The 19,403-nt window shown below is 32.9% G+C and overlaps 2 protein-coding genes across 2 annotated transcripts in view; both read right to left on the bottom strand.

Moving 5' to 3' along the window:
- Window positions 1–2,162, bottom strand: part of LOC140440728 (protein FAM151B) — a 7,745-nt gene extending 5,583 nt beyond the window's left edge. The window contains exon 1 of the mRNA XM_072531105.1: window positions 1,893–2,162. Coding sequence (XP_072387206.1) covers window positions 1,893–1,955 — 63 coding nt within the window. The 5' untranslated portion in view covers window positions 1,956–2,162. The remainder of the gene's footprint in view (window positions 1–1,892) is intronic.
- A 2,616-nt stretch (window positions 2,163–4,778) lies between these two features.
- LOC140441578 (myrosinase 1-like) lies at window positions 4,779–19,178 on the bottom strand. Its single transcript, XM_072532399.1, has 9 exons — window positions 19,076–19,178; window positions 17,319–17,579; window positions 15,620–15,875; window positions 8,718–8,862; window positions 8,571–8,665; window positions 6,811–7,104; window positions 6,333–6,470; window positions 5,313–5,419; window positions 4,779–5,185 (listed from the first exon to the last, which is right to left on the bottom strand). The coding sequence occupies exons 1-9, from the start codon at window positions 19,120–19,122 to the stop codon at window positions 5,071–5,073; spliced, it is 1,458 nt and encodes a 485-aa protein (XP_072388500.1). The 5' UTR covers window positions 19,123–19,178; the 3' UTR covers window positions 4,779–5,070.
- Window positions 19,179–19,403: the final 225 nt, after the last annotated feature.

Raw genomic sequence — 19,403 nt, 5'->3', positions numbered from 1 at the left:
CTTCAAGTGCCATCTCCGCGGCGGAGGTCGGCAATCATCATAGCTATTCGAACTTTTGAGACGGCTGCTCTGAAAAGTTCATTTGATGTACATCCGTACCACTCTCTCAGGTTGCGCAGCCATGACATTCTACGCCTCCCTATGCTTCTCTTTCCTTGGATCTTTCCCTGCATGATCAGTTGGAGCAAGGTGCATTTCTCCCCACGTGTAATATGTCCGAGATATTCCAATTTTTTTGTTTTTATTGAATTTAAAATTTCCATTTCTTTGTTCATCCTTCCCAGAACCTCTTTGTTTGTGACGTGTTCTGTCCATGATATTTTCAGAATTCTTCTGTACACCCACAGCTCAAATGATTCCAGTTTTTTCATTGATGTAGCATTCAAGGTCCAAGATTCCATTCCATAAAATAAGGTCGAAAAAACATAGCACCTCGCCAACCTAACTCTTAGTTCCAGTTTTAAATCCCTGGTACATAGAACTCTTCTCATTTTGTTGAAATTTGCTCTAGCCTTTTCTATTCTTATTTTTATCTCCTGATTGTAATCATTTGTGGAGTTAATCATTGTTCCCAGGTATGCATATTTGTCCACTTGTTCGACGTTGGTTTCGTTTATTAGAAGACTCTCGTTATTTCTTTGAGTTTTCGATATTCTCATAAGTTTCGTCTTCTTGACATTCATTGTTAGACCATACTCTTTTCCATACTCTGCTATTCTGGTCACCAGTCTCTGAAGATCTTCAATGTTTTCGGCTAAAATCACAGTGTCGTCCGCATATCTAATCTAATGTTATCATCTAATTTGTAGTGACTCCAGATTTAAATGAATTTTCTGCACGCTCTATTTTGTCTTAGATTTAAATCTTTTTCTTGTATCCATTTTCCAGTTTTCGTTCTAAATCCTTTTCAGTATTTTCAACTAATACTATATAATAAGCATATTTTAAGCAACAAGCAATGTTACGCTGTAGTTTTAATATTGTCTGGTTAAACATTAATAAGGCCAAATACCCAGATTTAAGCACTGAACCCTGACACAATCCTTCTTCCACATGAACTGTATCAATCCCTGCCACACCTGTGGCAGAACACTAGTTGTTACTCCCTCACACATATATCTCACAATATTCACATATTCACCCGGGACTAATACATCACCGATTGTTTCTTCATTGCTATATTTTTCCATGAACCGCTTTACCTGTAACGAAAACTGCACCTAATGTTGATCTGAATGACCTAAATCCACACTGATTTTTGGATATTTTGGTTTTTTTGCGTATTCGTCTATGTATTACTCTCTCCCTTATGAGGGAGATCTATGTCCAGCAGTGGATAAGCGAAGATTGAATGATGATTACTCTCTCCCATATTCTAATGTGTACAAGTCAACTTCCTGTCTCCCCTAAAGCTGTTAACACGCTTCTAGGGATATCATCTCGTCCAACTGCCTTTCCTTTCTTTATTTTTTAAAGCGCTTGAGTGACTTTGAAATTATTTTCGTTATTATTGCTTGTTAACAAACTTAAATTAAACTGTTGATTAAATATCCGGATATTTAATCAACGATAAAACTTTTTAATAAAAATATTTGATGAAAATCTCTTAGGCGTATTCCTTACCATATCACATTACAACATGATGACACAAAGGGTCAAATACCACCCTGGATAGTTAGGTTGGTTGCCTATAATCGATAGCAAAACTGTCAATACTGTTTTGTTGACAAAATGATTTAAATATCGATAATTAATAATAATATAAGTTAGTTTATAAGGAAAGAAATTAAATTAAAAGTAAGTGATGTTTTCATAAGTTAATATTATTATTATTAAAATATATTGCAGATTTTGTAAAAAGTAAAAAATCTAAGAGATAAATTAATGCTTACCGTTTTGCTCACACACAGCGCACTACAGAGTCGGCTTTTCTCAAAATGGTAATTTCCTTTCATTCCGAATGAGATTTAATAATTATTTGTTTGGTTATTACTCTCACTCACTGTAATCTCAAGGATAAACTACGAAATCACACGTTTTGTTCTGGTCTTGATAGTGTGCTAACGATATAATTTATTTAATGTACATTATTATCGAGATCTGTAGGTTTCGTTTCAATCAACCACAGTGGCTGAGGGGAATATAATTGGGAATTGCATGTACGCACCTAATTGAATATAACTGGTAGTCTAAAATACCACTACACGATGGCTACATTCATAACGTAGTTAATCAATCTCACATTTTTACATACTTTACATTTAAGAGTAGGAGAATACATTGATAATAAGTCGTCAGTCAAAAATGGCCGCAAATATTTTTAATTTAATTAATGTTAATTATTTTCGAGTAACAAGTTTATTTCGTTCATTTATTTTTTAAATATATTATGCTGCTAATGATGTATGGATGTATGCATTAAATCTCCATCTCTTGTAAATGCTGTATAGACTTTTGATAATCATCAAGAGATACTGCGTACTCGGATTTGATCCCCATTACAATTTTCCTTGTTAGTTACAAACTACCCTTTTACCTAGTCAATTTTAACCTTAGCTTTATTACCTTTATATCTGGTTACGATAAACATTGGCATACTAATCGTCAATTTATTACCGCCTATGTTTTGATAAATACCATTTTCTGGATTTTTAGCTACCTTCGTACATAACTGAACCAATGTTCAGTCTATTTTCACGCCACCTATGTCCATACACTTTGCTAGATGCATTAAAAATAACCCTTAAGCAATGGGCGTTCGCAACAACGAAATAGCTCACAGTATGCTGTCCTTGCTCTTATTATCTTTCGTTAGTTAAATAGAAACTCTTCCTCTTAACAAAGAAGTTCGTTCCTATTGTCGAATAACCCAGCTTATTTTCTAAGAAAAGCTGAGATGTGGCCCTTCTATGAAATAATCTTTTCAGTCAGGAGAAAGTAGAAGAGTATAGAAAATAAGACCACACCGGACTTGTCAATTAAGTACCATTTTCGCTTGGCACTCTTCGGCAAATACTCTCGCTCTTTTTTTATCCCTAGCTGGCCTAAATATCGAAAACCGAATTAATTTTCGTTGTGGTTCCTGTTGCATGCGATTGTCTCCATCAAACGGCGGTAAGTGTAATTTCAATTTACCATTATCAATATATCTTCATACACTGCTTCCTACAGTAAATTTTCTCTCTTGTCGTATAGACGTCCTTCAATTCGATGACACTGAGTTAATTCTGCTTGACGTTTCCTCCATCCATTCAGTTCAGTCTATTCTATTCCAGTCTAGTCTATTGTGAGGATTGACCTGATGTATTACCTGTACCTACATTGATTTGATGATTAATGTGCTGATTGAATCCACGGTAATTCGGTACCTTACTTACATCATCTACGCTGCTTGAGACGTCCCAATACACCTGTCGCGGGTGCAACCTGTCAAGTGCCTTTGTCGACGATATTTCTATGAAAGAACGTTATTACCTGTGACTACCTGTTGCCGCCTGTAAGTACAATATCATATTCTTCAGCTGTGGGTAGCCGGGATTTTTATGATTCAACGATCATCTTGTTTCCGATGCTATCTAAACCGTTAGGAATTGATTTGTGTCTCAGGTTCAGTGCCTTTAATTTATTCATGGTTTGTTTATTTTAAATCAAACCGAACGAACTATTAATAGCATAAATTTATGGTATTTACATACATACTAGGTATGATCAGATTTGTTTTATATGTAGTTTATATATATTATAGATTTTATACACATATTTGAGGTGATCACAATCAAACATTTCAGTAACTTCATGTTCACGTATTCTCAAGGCGTAAAAATCACTCATTTGTTTTATTTAAAGTTATATCAAATATTGACGTAGATACAACTTTAATATTTCTTGCCTTTTTCTTATTCTTAAGTACACTCTACTTGCGCTTGTCTACGATTTTATAGAGCTATCTGCTGTTGTGTGTTGTTTTTTGTTTTATTTTCTCTCCGGTGATTTTTGTTTTCTCTCTGGTATTTTGGTTTGTTTTCTCTCTAGTTTTATTTTATTTTTACTCTACTATTTGTTGTTTGGGTCTTTTGTGCTTCCATCGGTGGAAAGTGTCATATCTCATGATCTCTCGCACTATGTGACTTGCATGGTTCTCCAGTTCCGCGAACTTTGTTCTTGCTTTATCCTTCATTATTTCAGTCACTCTAATTTGTTGTAGTTATCTAAATAGAATTCTTTCAGCAACGTATCTCGGTACGTTGGCTGCTTCTCTTAGGCTGTTGTTGTGTGCCTCTTGTATTTTCTTTTTTGTTGTATTGCATATGTGTCTCCATGCGAGAGATGCATATGTTAGTATAGGAAGAATTATACTATTTATTAATCTTACTTTTGTTTTCATTCGCAGTTTGCTTTTTCTTCCTGCTAGTCCTCTTATTGACGCATTTCCTATGTTTGCTTTTTGTATTGTGGCGTCTATGTGTTTTTTAAATGTTAATCCTGTGTCCATGATAACTCCTAGGTAGTTTGCTTCGCTTTTCCGCTCGATGGGGTTGTTTTGCACTGTCACTTGTTTCTCTGGTTGTTAGTGCCTCTTTTTGAAAAATACTGCCAGCGTTTTTTTAAGTTTAAGACGATTTTTTATTTTAAACTCAAGGTTGGATCAAGAGTGTGGACAACAGATATGGAAAGGTGTTTTTATTTATTAAGCATGGCAGTAGATCAAATAAATGTTGTATAATTTGGCAATAAGTAGTAAGAGAAGATCTTTTGAAAAGGTAATAAAAAAACATATAGAATGAATAAATATATAATAAATAAATATTTATTAAAATTATTTTATTAAATTTACAGAACATAGAAGTTACAATGTTTTATATATTAATACATTAAGATATATATATATATATATATATATATATATATATATATATATATATATATATATATATATATATATATATATATATGTACCTATATAATTTACTGTTGTTTTCAGATTGAAAGTTTTTTTTAGAGTTCGCTATAATTTGGTGTCCCATACTTATCTATTAAAAGTTGTTATTGTTATTCAACTTTAATTTTTAACTATTCCGGAATTTTTCTATTTTTAATTATTTGACTATAATAATCTACAGATTTTTTCGCTGTTCTTGGACGGCTGTCGTTTTTGAAATCTATAGAGTAAAATCCAAAACGCATGCTGCAAGAGAATAATAAAATTAAATAAATACATAAATAAATAAATATGCTAAAACAGTTATGTACTGAAAAATGAATAAATAAAGAAATGATTAAAATATATAGTACCTCAACTGATTTTTGATTACCTGTATCCCGAAGTCCATTCAAAATTATCCAGTAAACTCCACATTGTATAACCAGTAACATTAACTTTATCTTCATAAATAGAATCCAAAACAGCGTTCAGATAGCCCTAGAAAAATTTTTTTAGTAAAAATATACGTCTAGAAATATGATATCTCTTCCGCGAATTTCGCTATACACACACCAGATCTTTTATGTGAATATAACGGCCTATCCCGACAAATCTCTTTTGTTAGGAGAAATTTAATTTTTTTTTTTTATTTTTTGTCACTTTGTTGAATGCCCTATGTGGCAGTGTAAACCGGATCCAATGGAATGACCTAACTCTGGTTCTTCGACTGTTTAGCTGAATTATCTGTAATTTTATTACTAAGGTGTAAGAATACTGGTTTCTGTTATGCAAAGTTAGTTTTAGGAATAATTATGTACACGTAATAAATAAACAGTATAAACAATGTAATATAGTAAATATAAACAAATTGAGATAAACAGTATAAAAAAATTGCGATTTTAATTCTCGTTATATTACAAACAAAATTAGGACAGCACATACAACAAATGATGGAGGACGATCACTGTGGCGTCTGAAAATCGATTAATCACTATTGGTTTTTCAGAAATTTTTATAATTTCAAATTTGAAATTTCAGTGAGGAGTTATTACATATTTATGAGCAGAGTACAGGCTACTAAGGACTCCTCCAGTACTTCCATTCTGATGTCATAAACATCAACCCGCACGGACGTCACGAACAGGTGGACAAGTGAGACAAGTGGCAAGTGTGACAGATCGCATCAGTTAATTTGTCTTCTTTTCATTTGTATGGTCAAAACGTTCCAACGCCAAATGAAAAAAGTCATACGTCAAACGTCAATTGCCAAACATCAAGTCATTCTGTATTTTCAGACATCTTTCTGTATTTCCAAACTAAATAAAGACCAAACTACTAACCTACTGATCCCTCCGTTTTATCTAACCTGCTCTGCCTATATGATTTTAGGGAAATTGATATCGTTACTTACCGATAAATATGATATTCTTTCATTATCTTCTAGGCTAGTACCATTATCAGCTATCCCATTTTCAGTAATTATAATTTCGGGACTGTTGTAATTTTCCGCAATCCATTTCAGATAGGATCTTAACCCTTGGGGATATATCTTAAATTAATAAACAAATTTTAAATTTAATAAAAAAGTAAAAAAACTGACAATTTTGGAAAATTTTCCTTTGTCTTAGACAAAAACTAGATTTGATACTTAACATAGATATTAGTAGTATTTCATTAAGTAAATAAAACCATATTTTAACATAATACATTTATGGATCATATATATCTTATGGACCTTAAGTAATTTCAAGTTACTGTGTGGCCGGCAATAAAATATCTTTATGCATATTTGCTGGCCCTAACCTTAATACATTTTAGTATAACAATTGAAACCATTTAATATACGTTATTTATTAAAACTTACGTTTCAACTTGGCGTAGATACTTACTGTATTACCATCATAAGCAATAGTCCAACGAGGATCGACATCCTCTTTTACTCTTAAGTCATTATCAAAAGATGTAGTATCAAAAGAAGCTTCATCTATGTCTTTAATTAACTTTGTATTGTAAAAATTGAAAGCAACATAATCAGCAGTTCTATTAATGTACTTCATTTCTTCGACCGTAAACTCCGGTAAACGAGATTCGGGATAGTTTTCCATTTTGCTACGATAATTGACTCTGTCCTTTACCACTTGAGGCCAGTCGCCAAAGAAGATTGGATGAGCGTATAATCCAAACTAAAAAAATTACAATAACAGTAAATATAAAAACGTAAAATTTTATCTAGTAAAGTTTTTTTAGTAGAAAATGGTTGACTTCAATTAGTGCGGTCGTAAATCTTATTAAATTTATCTGACTTGGTCCATTGTTTAGACCTTAAACCACAGGTAAACCATTACCTGTAACCGGACCTTTTATACTATTATCGGTTAACCCAGGAAATATCTACTATCGTACATTTTCGTAGACGGTTAATGCCAAAATTTGTTGTACAGCCACAGCGCTGTACACAGGGCTGTACACAGCGCTCTTGAGGGCTTGGATGCTGTGTACAGTGACTCTATTCATTCAATGTTAACTGTGAAAAATTTGTTTAACGAAATCCAACATGGTTGTACGTCGGTTTTTGATGATCAATGCCTAGGTGGCCCGAGAATAGCTAGCATGGAGGATAACGTAACAAAATATAGCTTAGATAGATAGCTAAGATAGTAATCATCTTAACAGACCACGTGGACGATATTCTGCATACAATTTTGGTTATGAGAAAGCTGTTGACACGATGGGTTCCACGTTTGCTCACTCCGCACAACAAGCGCAACCGTGAAACTACTTCGGAGCAGCAAGGAACAGTCGAAACAGTGGATGTCACCAGGCGAACGTATTTCGAAGAAGACGAAGATTTTCCTATCAGGCAGAAAGGTGATGGCCACTGTTTTCTGGGATCCACAAGGTGTAACCAATAAAGACTACTTGGAGAAGGACACAACGGTCACAGGGCTCTACTATGCCGCATTATTGTGCCGATTCGATGCCGAATTGCAGAGAAATCTGCCCCATTTGGAGAAGAAAAAGTGCTCTTTAAACATGACAACGCACCGGCCAAACGTGCGTGAGTGCTATTTCTTTTCGAAGGGGACATCTTGCCACGATATAGATATCTGTGATTGGTCAAGTCCCTCACATCCAGTAATACAAACATTTAATTTTAATTAAGAAATATATTACGTGTCATCATTAGACAGGTATTTTGTTGAAGAATTGAGACATCCACGATTTTTTTTACATATTAAATCTATCCTTGGGAGAAAGTTTATCGTTATTGAAGTTGTAATATCTCATGAAAACTTAATGTAACGCCTATTTGTTGCTAGTTTGAATTTCAAATTTTTTCCTTCACATCAAAAACTACATTACGAAATGTGCAACAATAATAGGAAACTTAATTTAATGTAACGTAAATAAAATGATCTAAATTTTAAATTATTAGATTTATCTATTTGTTCCAGAGTTTTTTATCAATATTCTTGATTATTTTTTAGTCTGCATTTGTCCTTGAGTGGCTCTCTATTTTTTTTTGATGATTTTTTATCAGCCACTTCTGAACCTCGCTTTTTGTAGCAACTTTAGTATCTCTGCTCGTTCATTCCCATACACCACATCATAACTTGTCATAGTCTACAATAATTGATATAATAAATACCTCAAAATTTAACTTCCGCTCTGAGGCTTGTCGATCTTCTTCATGATCCCAATACGGTATACTCCAAATGCCATCCAGAGCCATAGTAATTTTTCCTAGAAAATAAAATATTATACCATAAGCAACAATTGTTGTAATGGGACTTACCTCCAAGAGATTTATAGCGGTCTTGATATTTGTGATAAGCAGCGGCATGTGCTTTAATGACGTGATAGGTGCACATGTAGTCAGCTATTCCACTTCGTGCTATACCTGGAGCCATGTTACCTTTACCGTATCCGCTACGACACACCTAAAAATTAAAGCATACAGACAATGCGAACATAGAAAGCTTTCCATTTGGTAAGATATTCTGTATATTTGTAAATCTAGGTTTGTTGTATATGTTGTTGCCAATTGCTAATATCGTTGCTGCTACATTGTGCTACATATTGCTGTCTTCTTGTGTAAAATTAATATTATTTTGATAATTGTAACGTCATAACATTTTATGTTGTGTATATTAGAAAAAACAGTACAAAGTGTATTTGTACTGTCCGCTGGACTTTATTGTATCATACGTCACGATCCGACAAACTATTCTACCCTCACCACAAAACGCCCAAAAAATTATCTTATTCTACATAATTCTGTTTAACTTGATTTAATTCCATTTACTTTTATTTAATTTTATTTAGTTTTATTTAATTTTTATTTTATTTTATTTTATTTTCGTAAAGCATTGACGTTGGTTATACGTCATTTTATTTTTATAGTAAGTTTATCTATCCCAGTGACATATAATTAGACTTCGGCAAATATGCATATTGCATATTTTGCATATTGTGCATATTTTATGCAAATATTTCATATTTTGGCATATTTGTATAAAAGTTTGCATAAAGTGCATAAAAGTTCAGATTTTTATACTGTATTTGAAAATTTTTAAACATACCAATTTATTTTAATTCTTGTATAAAATTTTGTAGTCATTTTAATCAAGAAATGATCTAAGTACCTAATCTCTACAGGTACAAAACATTTACAATTTCAAAGAAGATCAATTTAAGTAGCCCTCAACATTCTTAGAAAGTCTCGGTCACTGAGGCATTCAGTTATTGGATAATCGCTAAGGGTTCGCTCATTTGCATTTTATGATCTAATCCCCAAATCTATCTACAATTTATTGTATCTTAACAGCAGGTAAACGGCTAATAGTTTTGTTCCTAATTTAGGGATTTTCCAAAATCTCCCAGTTTATTGAATTAGGTACCTAAACATTTCTAATTTGATGCTCAGATTTGTAAATCATTTTTGTTTTGATATTCAAAGCGTAAACACTCGTTGTGCGTAACAAAAAGGAAGATTGTGATTTTATAATGCCTAAAACAATCAGTGCTTTAACTTGGATTAAACCTTATAAAGAGCTGTCTATGGATATGGGAAAAATCTACTGTTCAGTCTGTGGCAAAATTGTAAGTATCTAATATTTTCTATTAAATATCTAATATTTCATACATACAGGGTGTTTCCAAATGACACTTACAACGTTTGACTGTAGATACTTCTCGAAAAATTGAACAAAACGATATAAACTCCTGGACAAAATTAACGCACCACTCATATTTTTCTCAATAATTTTTATTTATCGATAATTAACTGTACGACAAGTTGCCTATGGACCTTGTTTGACAGTGACAGTTGTTATGTAAGTTAATAATAGTCTTGTTTTAACAATAATTTGTATTAAACTTCGTTTTAGACTAAAAGTGAGTTAAATTTTTCATTAAACGTGCCGATTAAATCAAAGTGCTTGTGACAAACAAGCTTTTTATTGTGATATTTTTCATCATATGCATGTTTGGAAGTTCATTTGCATAAAAATCAAATAAAAAAATGAACCAAAGAAATTTGTCAATGGAGGAGGCAGTGCGAGCATCGACTCTCCTAGATGAAGGATATTCAATGCGATACGTTGCAAGTTTGTTAGGAAGACATCATTCCAGCATCAGTCGCAAGGTGAGGCGATATAATGAAACAAGGTCGTACCATCGAAGACCAGGGCAAGGGCGAAAACGTTGCACTAATCAAATTGATGATCGTTTTTTGAGACAACGTGCCCTCAGAGATAGGAGAGTCACCAGCAATTTGCTAAAAAATGAACTAGCAGATGTTCGAAATGTCGCGATATCATCTCGAACAGTTAGAAGACGTTTACATGAAGCAGAATTGAGCAACAGGAAACCGGCCAAAAAACCCTTGCTTACCAGAGAACACAGAGTTCAGAGATTGAATTTTGCAAGATTGCATCAAAATTGGACCATTGACGATTGGAAACGAGTTCTTTTCTCCGATGAGACTAGAGTAAGCCTAAAAGCTCCAGATGGTCGTGAGCGTGTCTGGCGAAGGCGAGGAGAAAGGTTTGCCAGCTGCAATATCTCTCCTAAAGTACCTTTTGGTGGTGGCTCTAAAATGTTTTGGGGGGGAATTTGCTTTGAAGCTCGTACGGAGTTAGTCCCCATACGTACGAGGTCTATGAATGCACATTATTACTTAGACAACATTATTATCGAACATGTAATGCCTTTTGCTCCGTTTCTTGGACCTAATTTTTTATTCATGCAAGACAACGCTCGTCCTCATGTGGCTCGACAGGTTATTGACTACCTAAATGATGTTGATATTCCATTATTAGAGTGGCCACCTAACAGTCCGGACATGAATCCTGTAGAGCATCTATGGGACTATCTCAAAAAAAAGATTCGAAGTCGTAGACCCCCTATTGCCAATCACAACCAACTCATTGAGGCCGTTATTAAAGAATGGGAGAATATTCCGCAAGCTTTTGTTGAACATTTGATATCAAGCATGCCTCGACGCATAAATGCAGTCATAAGAAGTCGAGGAGGGCCTACACGGTATTAGTGTAGATCCAGATGCATTTTATGGTGTTACTTTACTATTTTTTTTTCTTTTTGTAATTTGGAGTTATGCTAGCTTATTTACGCATTTCCGGCAAAAACAAATTTTTAAAGAAACAATAAGGCAAATTAAGGTCATGATGGACTGATTTAAGTCATGTTGGACTTATTTGTAGGTGTTTATTATTATTTCAATGTAACTTAGTTCTATTTTGTGTTCATATTGTAAATATTTAGATTAATTAAAGTGGTGCGTTAATTTTGTCCAGGAGTTTAGTTAATGAGGGGTCAAACTTATTTACTTTTCGAGATACAGGGTGTTAAAATTAAAAAAAATTAAATTCTTTTAGTTAATAACAACAATAACTTTAAAACCAATAAACGTATTTACTTGAAATTTAGTACTCGTGTGTTGTTTTTACATGAAAAATAGCTTCCTTTAGTGAGAAAAAATTGTCCATGGTACAATACAATGGTGTGTATTTAGAAACATTTTTCACCTTTACTTTTTTTTATGAAGTCAGCTATTCTAAAACACAATTATTTTTATTGTAATTGAATTAACAAAAAAAAAACTTTTGTTGAATTTTAAAATAAGTTATATGATGTACTAATGGTTAGTAACAAAAACTAATTTGTGGATTAATACTGCATTTAAAACACTTAGCGAGTGTTTTTTTTTCCAAACCAGTTATTTGATTAACCAAAAACACCTTGTATATTTTTATATTTTTAAGGTTGGGTTAAAATAAAGGTTTTTATTTTTATTTATAGATAGCATGTGAGAAGAAATTTCAGATAGACCAACATGTGAGAACTGCTTCACACATTGCAAAAAAAAGGAAAAATAGGAGGAAAACATCAAACTTCAATGGCTAAATGTTTCCAATCTACTTCAAAAAAATTAGATGAGCAAGAAACTTTTAATGAAGACTTGTGTCGCGCATTAGTGTCTGCAAACATACCGCTTTCAAAATTAGCAAATGTAAATTTTAGTTCGTTTCTAAAAAAATATTGCAAACTTAATGTTCCAAGTGATCGGTCTCTAAGAAGAAATAATGTGAACGGGCTATACTCGTCGGTGTTAATTAATATTAAGGAAGAAATTGCAAATAATTATTTTTACATATCTGTAGACGAAACCACTGATTCCTCAGGAAAGTATATTGCTCATTTATTGATTGGTGTTCTTAAAGAAGATATATATATATATATATATATATATATATATATATATATATATATATATATATATATATATATATATATATATATATATACCCGGTATTTAGGCGGCACACGCCCTTCCGGTAGGGATCTATGGAGGAGTATCACCAAGCCGCAAGCCCTTATCTCTTGCCGTACTGCTCCACCATAGGCCGATCAGATACCAGCATATTCTAGACTAAGCCGCAGATTCATTTTAGAATTTTAAACTGCTGCGTTAGCCTTTTTGTTTTCTGTCACCGAGCTGGGGATCGAACTGACATCTCTCGCAGTGAAGCGAAGGAGAAGCCAGCCGCCCAGCCCGCTTGGCTATCCGATCGACAGTATCTTAAAGAAGATACCTTACCAAAATCTCATCTTATTTCATGCCAGCAACTTGAGAAAACAAATGCTTTAACAATTTCGCGTTTTATACAAGAAACATTAGCAACTTTTTTTCTTCCGACAACTATTCCTTCTAATAAATTACTGCTTATTTTATCGGATGCTGCTCCTTATATGGTGAAAGCAGGACAAAATTTAAAAATATTTTTCCCAAATTTAATACATGTTACTTGTGTAGCGCATGGATTAAACAGAGTTGCAGAGGAAATACGAAAAAAGTTTCCTCTTGTAAATACCATGATATCCAGTGTCAAAAAAGTATTTCTTAAATCTCCTATAAGAATTCAACTTTATAAAGAAATGCTACCTAACATTCCTCTTCCACCACAACCTATTTTAACGCGATGGGGAACATGGTTAGAAGCAGCTAATTTTTATGCAGATCATTTTGTTAAAATAAAGAACATAATTGATACGTTAACAGATGAAAGTTCCCAATCTCTTTTGGATTCTAAACAAACTTTTCAGAGTAACTTGCTTCAACAAGAACTTTCATTTATAAAATCAAATTTTAGTTTTGTTCAAAAAACAATTACTCAGTTAGAATCACCAAAACTGTCATTGTTCGAAAGTACAGCATTAATAAAAGAATTTGCGTCATGTTGTCGGAACGTTAGAGGTAATATTGGAAAAGATATTTTAAAAAAATTTGAAGCTACTAGGAAAAAAATAAAAGTTACCATATTCTTTCTGAAGTAGTCAGTGTTCTAGCTGGAAATATTTCGGAAACAATTAATTTAGAACCAAATGTTTTGGTTAGTTTGAAAAATGCTCCCGTTACATCAGTTGATGTTGAACGAAGTTTTTCCATATATAAATATATGTACTCAGACAGAAGCCACAAGTTTTTGTTAGAAAATTTTGAACACCACTTGGTCATTTATTGTTACCATAATTCTAAATAAGTTTATTCATACTTAAAAATGATGTAGTTACTTAAAATAAATGTAAATCTTAATGAATAGTAGGAAATATTTAGTTATGTACACTTTTTTTAAATAAAATTGTTACTATTTTACAATTTTTTTATTTATTTGTATGCATATTTTGTAAAATATTTGCATATTTTCGGGTAAACACGTGCATATTTATGCGCATATTTTTTACATTTTTATTTGCATATTTGCCGAAGTCTACATATAATAAATTATTGGTCATCGATCTTACCTTACAATTACAGTAACCTGCATTTTTAGCAATTTTCAAAACAATTAATTAATTCAGGTTTCTTTGTTCAGATGACGTTAGGATTTTATATTAACGCCATAAAACGCCAACGAAAACTTCCTTAAGCTCTGATTTAAATAATCTTTAAAAAAGGTATCTTTATCCAGTAACAATGTCTTATTTTGATCTTTATTAACCGCTTGTGTCGGAATCCGTTCTTCTCTCCTCAAATAGTACAAAGCATTGTCCATCACTGTAACAGTTTTCCCTGGAAGATTCTTCTTCTTCTGGTTCCTATCCGTTTCGGATGTTGGAAATCATATTGGCAATCATGACCTTGCTCGCTGCGGCTCGAAACAGCTCCGTTGAGGTTTTCTTAAACCATGTTCTTAAATTCCGCAGCCATGATATTCTCCTTCTACCGGGTCCTCGCTTACCTTTGACTTTACCTTGCAATATAGACTGCAGCAGGGAGTAACGGTGCTGATTTCTCATAACGTGTCCCAGATATTGCAATTTTATGCGTTTGATCGTAAACACAATCTCTGGTTCCTTCTTCATTTTTTCTAGAACTTCCTTGTTCGTGATCCTTGCTGTCCATGATATTCTCAGAAAGAAGATTAGAAAGTAGCTTTTCCTTAAACCATTATTAAAATATTTGACCATCCATCTCATCATGATAGTCCGCTGAGTTTTTTTAGCTAAAAACCAATAAGCAGCACATTCCACAAAGCCCAATTCACTACCTGCATGCACTATAACAAATCGGGGGCCTCGTTGTGTCGGCTGTTGACAACTCCTTAACAAACGCGTCGCTGGCTAAAGTCACTGAGAGGTCCTTCCATTGTTTGGAAGTTTGGAACACTATGTCCGACATTCACCTAAGTTTCATCCAAATAAACGACGGTGTATCCTTAGGAACGAAATATTTTTATCTCACGCAAATACTGATACTTCCATTTCAAAATATCGGGCTGTTTCATCATGGTCGGCTTACTCAAAAAACAAAGTTCATTTCATGGAGTATTTTCCATGTAAATGGAATACATAAATACAAATACAACCCTGAGTTATGCTTGTGCTCGTCGTGGCATCGGCGCGCTCCTATCGTTCATAAGAAATTAGTATGTACCCCTATTTACGCAATGTTCCGTTCTTTACGTGAAACGTGAAACGCTCTATAGAAGAAAATGGCTTTAGCAATGAAAGCCCTGATGAAGTCCTGCTTTTACTGTCCCCTTTTTGTATAATAATAAAGTGACTTTTAGTTTGCATTATTTTTAACAAAAATTCGAGGAAATATGCGACTTAAACATTAAGTAAGCAATTCATTTTTTTAAAGTATTTTGATAAAAAATAATTAAACTATACCTGTTTCGGTTCATTAAATGTAATCCAATGTTTAACAGATGGAAAACTAGCAAATACCAAATCTGCATAATCAACGAAGTAATCAACAATTTTTGCATTTTGCCATCCACCTAGTTCTTGTAATGCTTGAGGTAAATCCCAGTGGTAAATCGTCACTACAGGTTCTATTTTATACTTTTCCAGCTCACGGATTAAGTCTTGGTAGTAAGTTAAAGCTATGATATTTGCTGGAGATATGAAACCATTTGGCAATAATCTAAAAATGCATTTCGGTATAAGCAAAATATTACAACACAGATCTGCAAAAAATTATTTTTTGAAAGTTGTTTGAAATTTGATAACTGACTTCTATGTACTTTTCTGCGCTGATTTATAAAATGCAAACCATTTTTGTCTATCACGTCAGATCTTCTCACAAAGTAGGGGGTATGTTTTTGAATAATAACAATCTTTTTCCAACGTTATAAAATTTAGTTTGTTTATTAATCATGTCGCCGGGACGCCGTCGTATCTCGTGGTTGAAAAATCTCCGACAATGGTTTGGGATGACCTCAGCGGAGCTGTTTCGCAGAGCAGTCAACAAAACCATGATAGCCTTGATGATCGCCAACATCCGGAAATGATAAGGCACTGAAGAAGAAGAAGATTAATCATGTTCCAAACTACATTTCCAGTACACTTATATTTCTCTTTAAACTTTCGCTTTTTGACGAAGCTTCTTTTACTGCTTTTCCGGTTGTTAACTCGTTCAGGATTATCTCTTTTTATCATCCAGCAGGAAACACTCCACTGTCAATGCTTTGAGAAATTGTTTCATCAGCCCCAACTTAATTTGAAGTGATGGAAGTAACACCTTTTTGGGATCCACAAGGCTTTTCCTCTTAAAATTGTTAACCCCTACTTGTAAGCGTTCTCTCAAGGGCCAAGGTGTTTTTATGTAGTGTTGTTTTATGTCTCTACTGTCCCATTTACAGAGAAAGCAAGGGAACTTTGTATAGCCACTTTGTTGACCAAGCAGTATTGAAATCACTTTTACATCACCACATAGGGTCCATTTGTGGTCTGAATTATGAATAGCAGAGTTTGCTTAAAACCAGTTCAAAGTTTTCGTAACATTCTTTTAAGTAAGCTGAGTGTCCAGCTGGTAGAGCAGCATAGTTATTGCCATTGTGTAGAAGTACTGCTTTAAGGCTTCTTTTTGAAGAATATTTGACGTTTCGATTTCCATTCCGAAAATCGTAAAAAGATAACATAGGGTATAATCAAATTTCGGATATAAAAGTGGGTAACTAGACTATAGAAATAGACAGATATTGTATTAATATAATGCTGAGTATGACATAAATGCATAATGTCTTTCCTTCTCTTTCAGATGTACTCCGAACAAAAAGACCGAATTAAAATAATAATTAAAAACCTAAAAAACCTAAAAAAGAAACATCCTATATCATTTTCAAATGATACTTAAAACATTATAACGTTTCAATACAAATTGAGTCGTTATTTTGTTACAAATTTTTTTAGACAAAATGCGTACTGCCTGCACTGATACTTCCCCAAAGTTAAAGACGTTATGAAAAAAATATTTTTAAGACAGCAAGACTTTACTATATCAACCTTTTATCTACATGTAGTGGATTTCAGAAAGCTATAGCTAAAAATTGGGTAAGTAGAAAATCCTCCCCTTGTGTTAATTTACCTAGACCAAGAAATGGAAAATCTGTAATGTGTCAAACCCATTTTAGCTGCCAAAGCCACATCTTCTGCATATTTATGATATGAATTACAGGCAATATCTGCGTTACTACCATCTACAACTCTTGATTGATTTGTATGAACGAAATGATCCCAGATGTTTTCTCCTTTTCCATTTTCGTTCCACGCTCCTTCTATTTGGAACGCAGCTGTTGCCGCTCCAAATGAAAATGTTTCGGGAAAAGTTCTGTCACTATCAGCAAAGCTGGAAATTAAAAAAATATATATTATTATATAATTAATGATATTAATCTTTTTTAAAAATATAACAGACTGTGAAGTTTTTGATGAAACTTCAATTGAACAAATGTCTGTGGTTATTTATGAAGAACCAAGTACACGGTTCAATTTCCGAGCAGAAGGTTCAGATAATTTTTAAGGTATTGTCCAACTAGAAGTCGTAGATAGCGGTAAACCTAAAGATGAAATGCTAATTGAAAATGCAGAAGAAAACATTGACGAAACTACACACTTTCTGTAGTTCCGAAGTTCCTGATTATGGAATTGTGAATGAAGAAAGAAAGAAGAATGCAGATCAAAGTAAATGGAAGCGAAATAAAAATAAAATACTACGGATCTAGAGTAAAACTTAAGTTGGGTTCATTACCAAGGAAAATCGGGACTCACCTGTGTCTCTAAACTGTATGAAAAATCTTCCAAGGGAAACTACAGATAGTTCACAGAAGAAATGAGGAAGCTATTTTCAATTCCTTTTGGGATAAATTAAATTGGGACCAACGGAAAGTTTATGTTTGTTCGCATGTCGAAAGACATTGTGTGGCTAGGTCAACGACAGGAGGCGACTCAAGCAGGGGAGGGGTAACTCTACTAAATCAATTTCTACCAATTAAAAACTTACTGAAATGGACATCAATAATACCCAGTTCGGATTCCGAAATGGACTTGGAACAAGAGAGGCGTTGTTTGCACTGAACGTTATGTCTCAAAGATGTCTTGACATAAATCAAGATGTATTCATGTGTTTCATAGATTACAACAAGGCCTTTGATAAAGTTCTGTACATTTTGTTTAAATTATGTTATGAATTCTGCAATTTTTGATTTATATAAAACAAGAATGAGTAAATATTAGTTTCTTTGGCAATTACCCTTTGATAGATTAGGGAATAGATTGGGCAATCGTCAAATCAGCAGTTGCCCGATTGCAACAGATGTTTGTAATTAATCTCAAAACAAACACATATTTACTTGTTATTGTTTAATATAAATTAAAAATTGCAGAATTCATAAAATAGTATAATCGATATGTACTTTTTAAAAGCTTTCTCTCTTTATATTTGAAGCATATAACAGATACATTCTAAAAACATCCCAACACTGCCAAACCGAAATATTTTAATTCTTGGTTGACATATGCGGCTATATTCAGCTTGTACTTTCGGTAAACTCAATTGTACCTTGTATATTCTCATGATAACAAATTATTATTAGTACTGAAAATAAAATAAAATAAAATCCATAAACTGTACCTACTCAAATTTATAGTAAAATTACACACACACACACACACACACACACACACACACACGCACACACACACACACACACCCACCCACACACACACACACATATATACATATACATACATATATATATATATATATATATATATATATATATATATATATATATATATATATATATATATAGATAGATATATATAATAAAATTATATACTTACCATGTAGTAAAAAATGAAAAGACTGCAATAACCAAAACTTTATCCATTTTGTAACAAACTCAAAATTACTATGCCTATTAAAGTTATCAATAAAACAAAAATTATCAATATTTAAATGTAATTTCATTTACATGCACGTAAAATATTAAGATAAGATTACTAAAAAAAAGAATTTGATCGTTTTCTTAAAAAAATTAATCGTTTGATAACTATTAGGTAAGTAGCAATAAATGGTTTGAAAATTATTTTATACAATTTTTTGTTAATAAAATATCTGAACATAAAATAAATAATTTCTTTTATTTCTGTTAAATTTATTTGACACCTA

Source organism: Diabrotica undecimpunctata, chromosome 5 (genome assembly GCF_040954645.1).
Source record: "Diabrotica undecimpunctata isolate CICGRU chromosome 5, icDiaUnde3, whole genome shotgun sequence".
Lineage (NCBI taxonomy): Eukaryota > Metazoa > Arthropoda > Insecta > Coleoptera > Chrysomelidae > Diabrotica > Diabrotica undecimpunctata.
The sequence above is the reverse complement of the archived record's forward strand: the minus strand, read 5'-3'. Positions and strand labels throughout refer to the sequence as shown.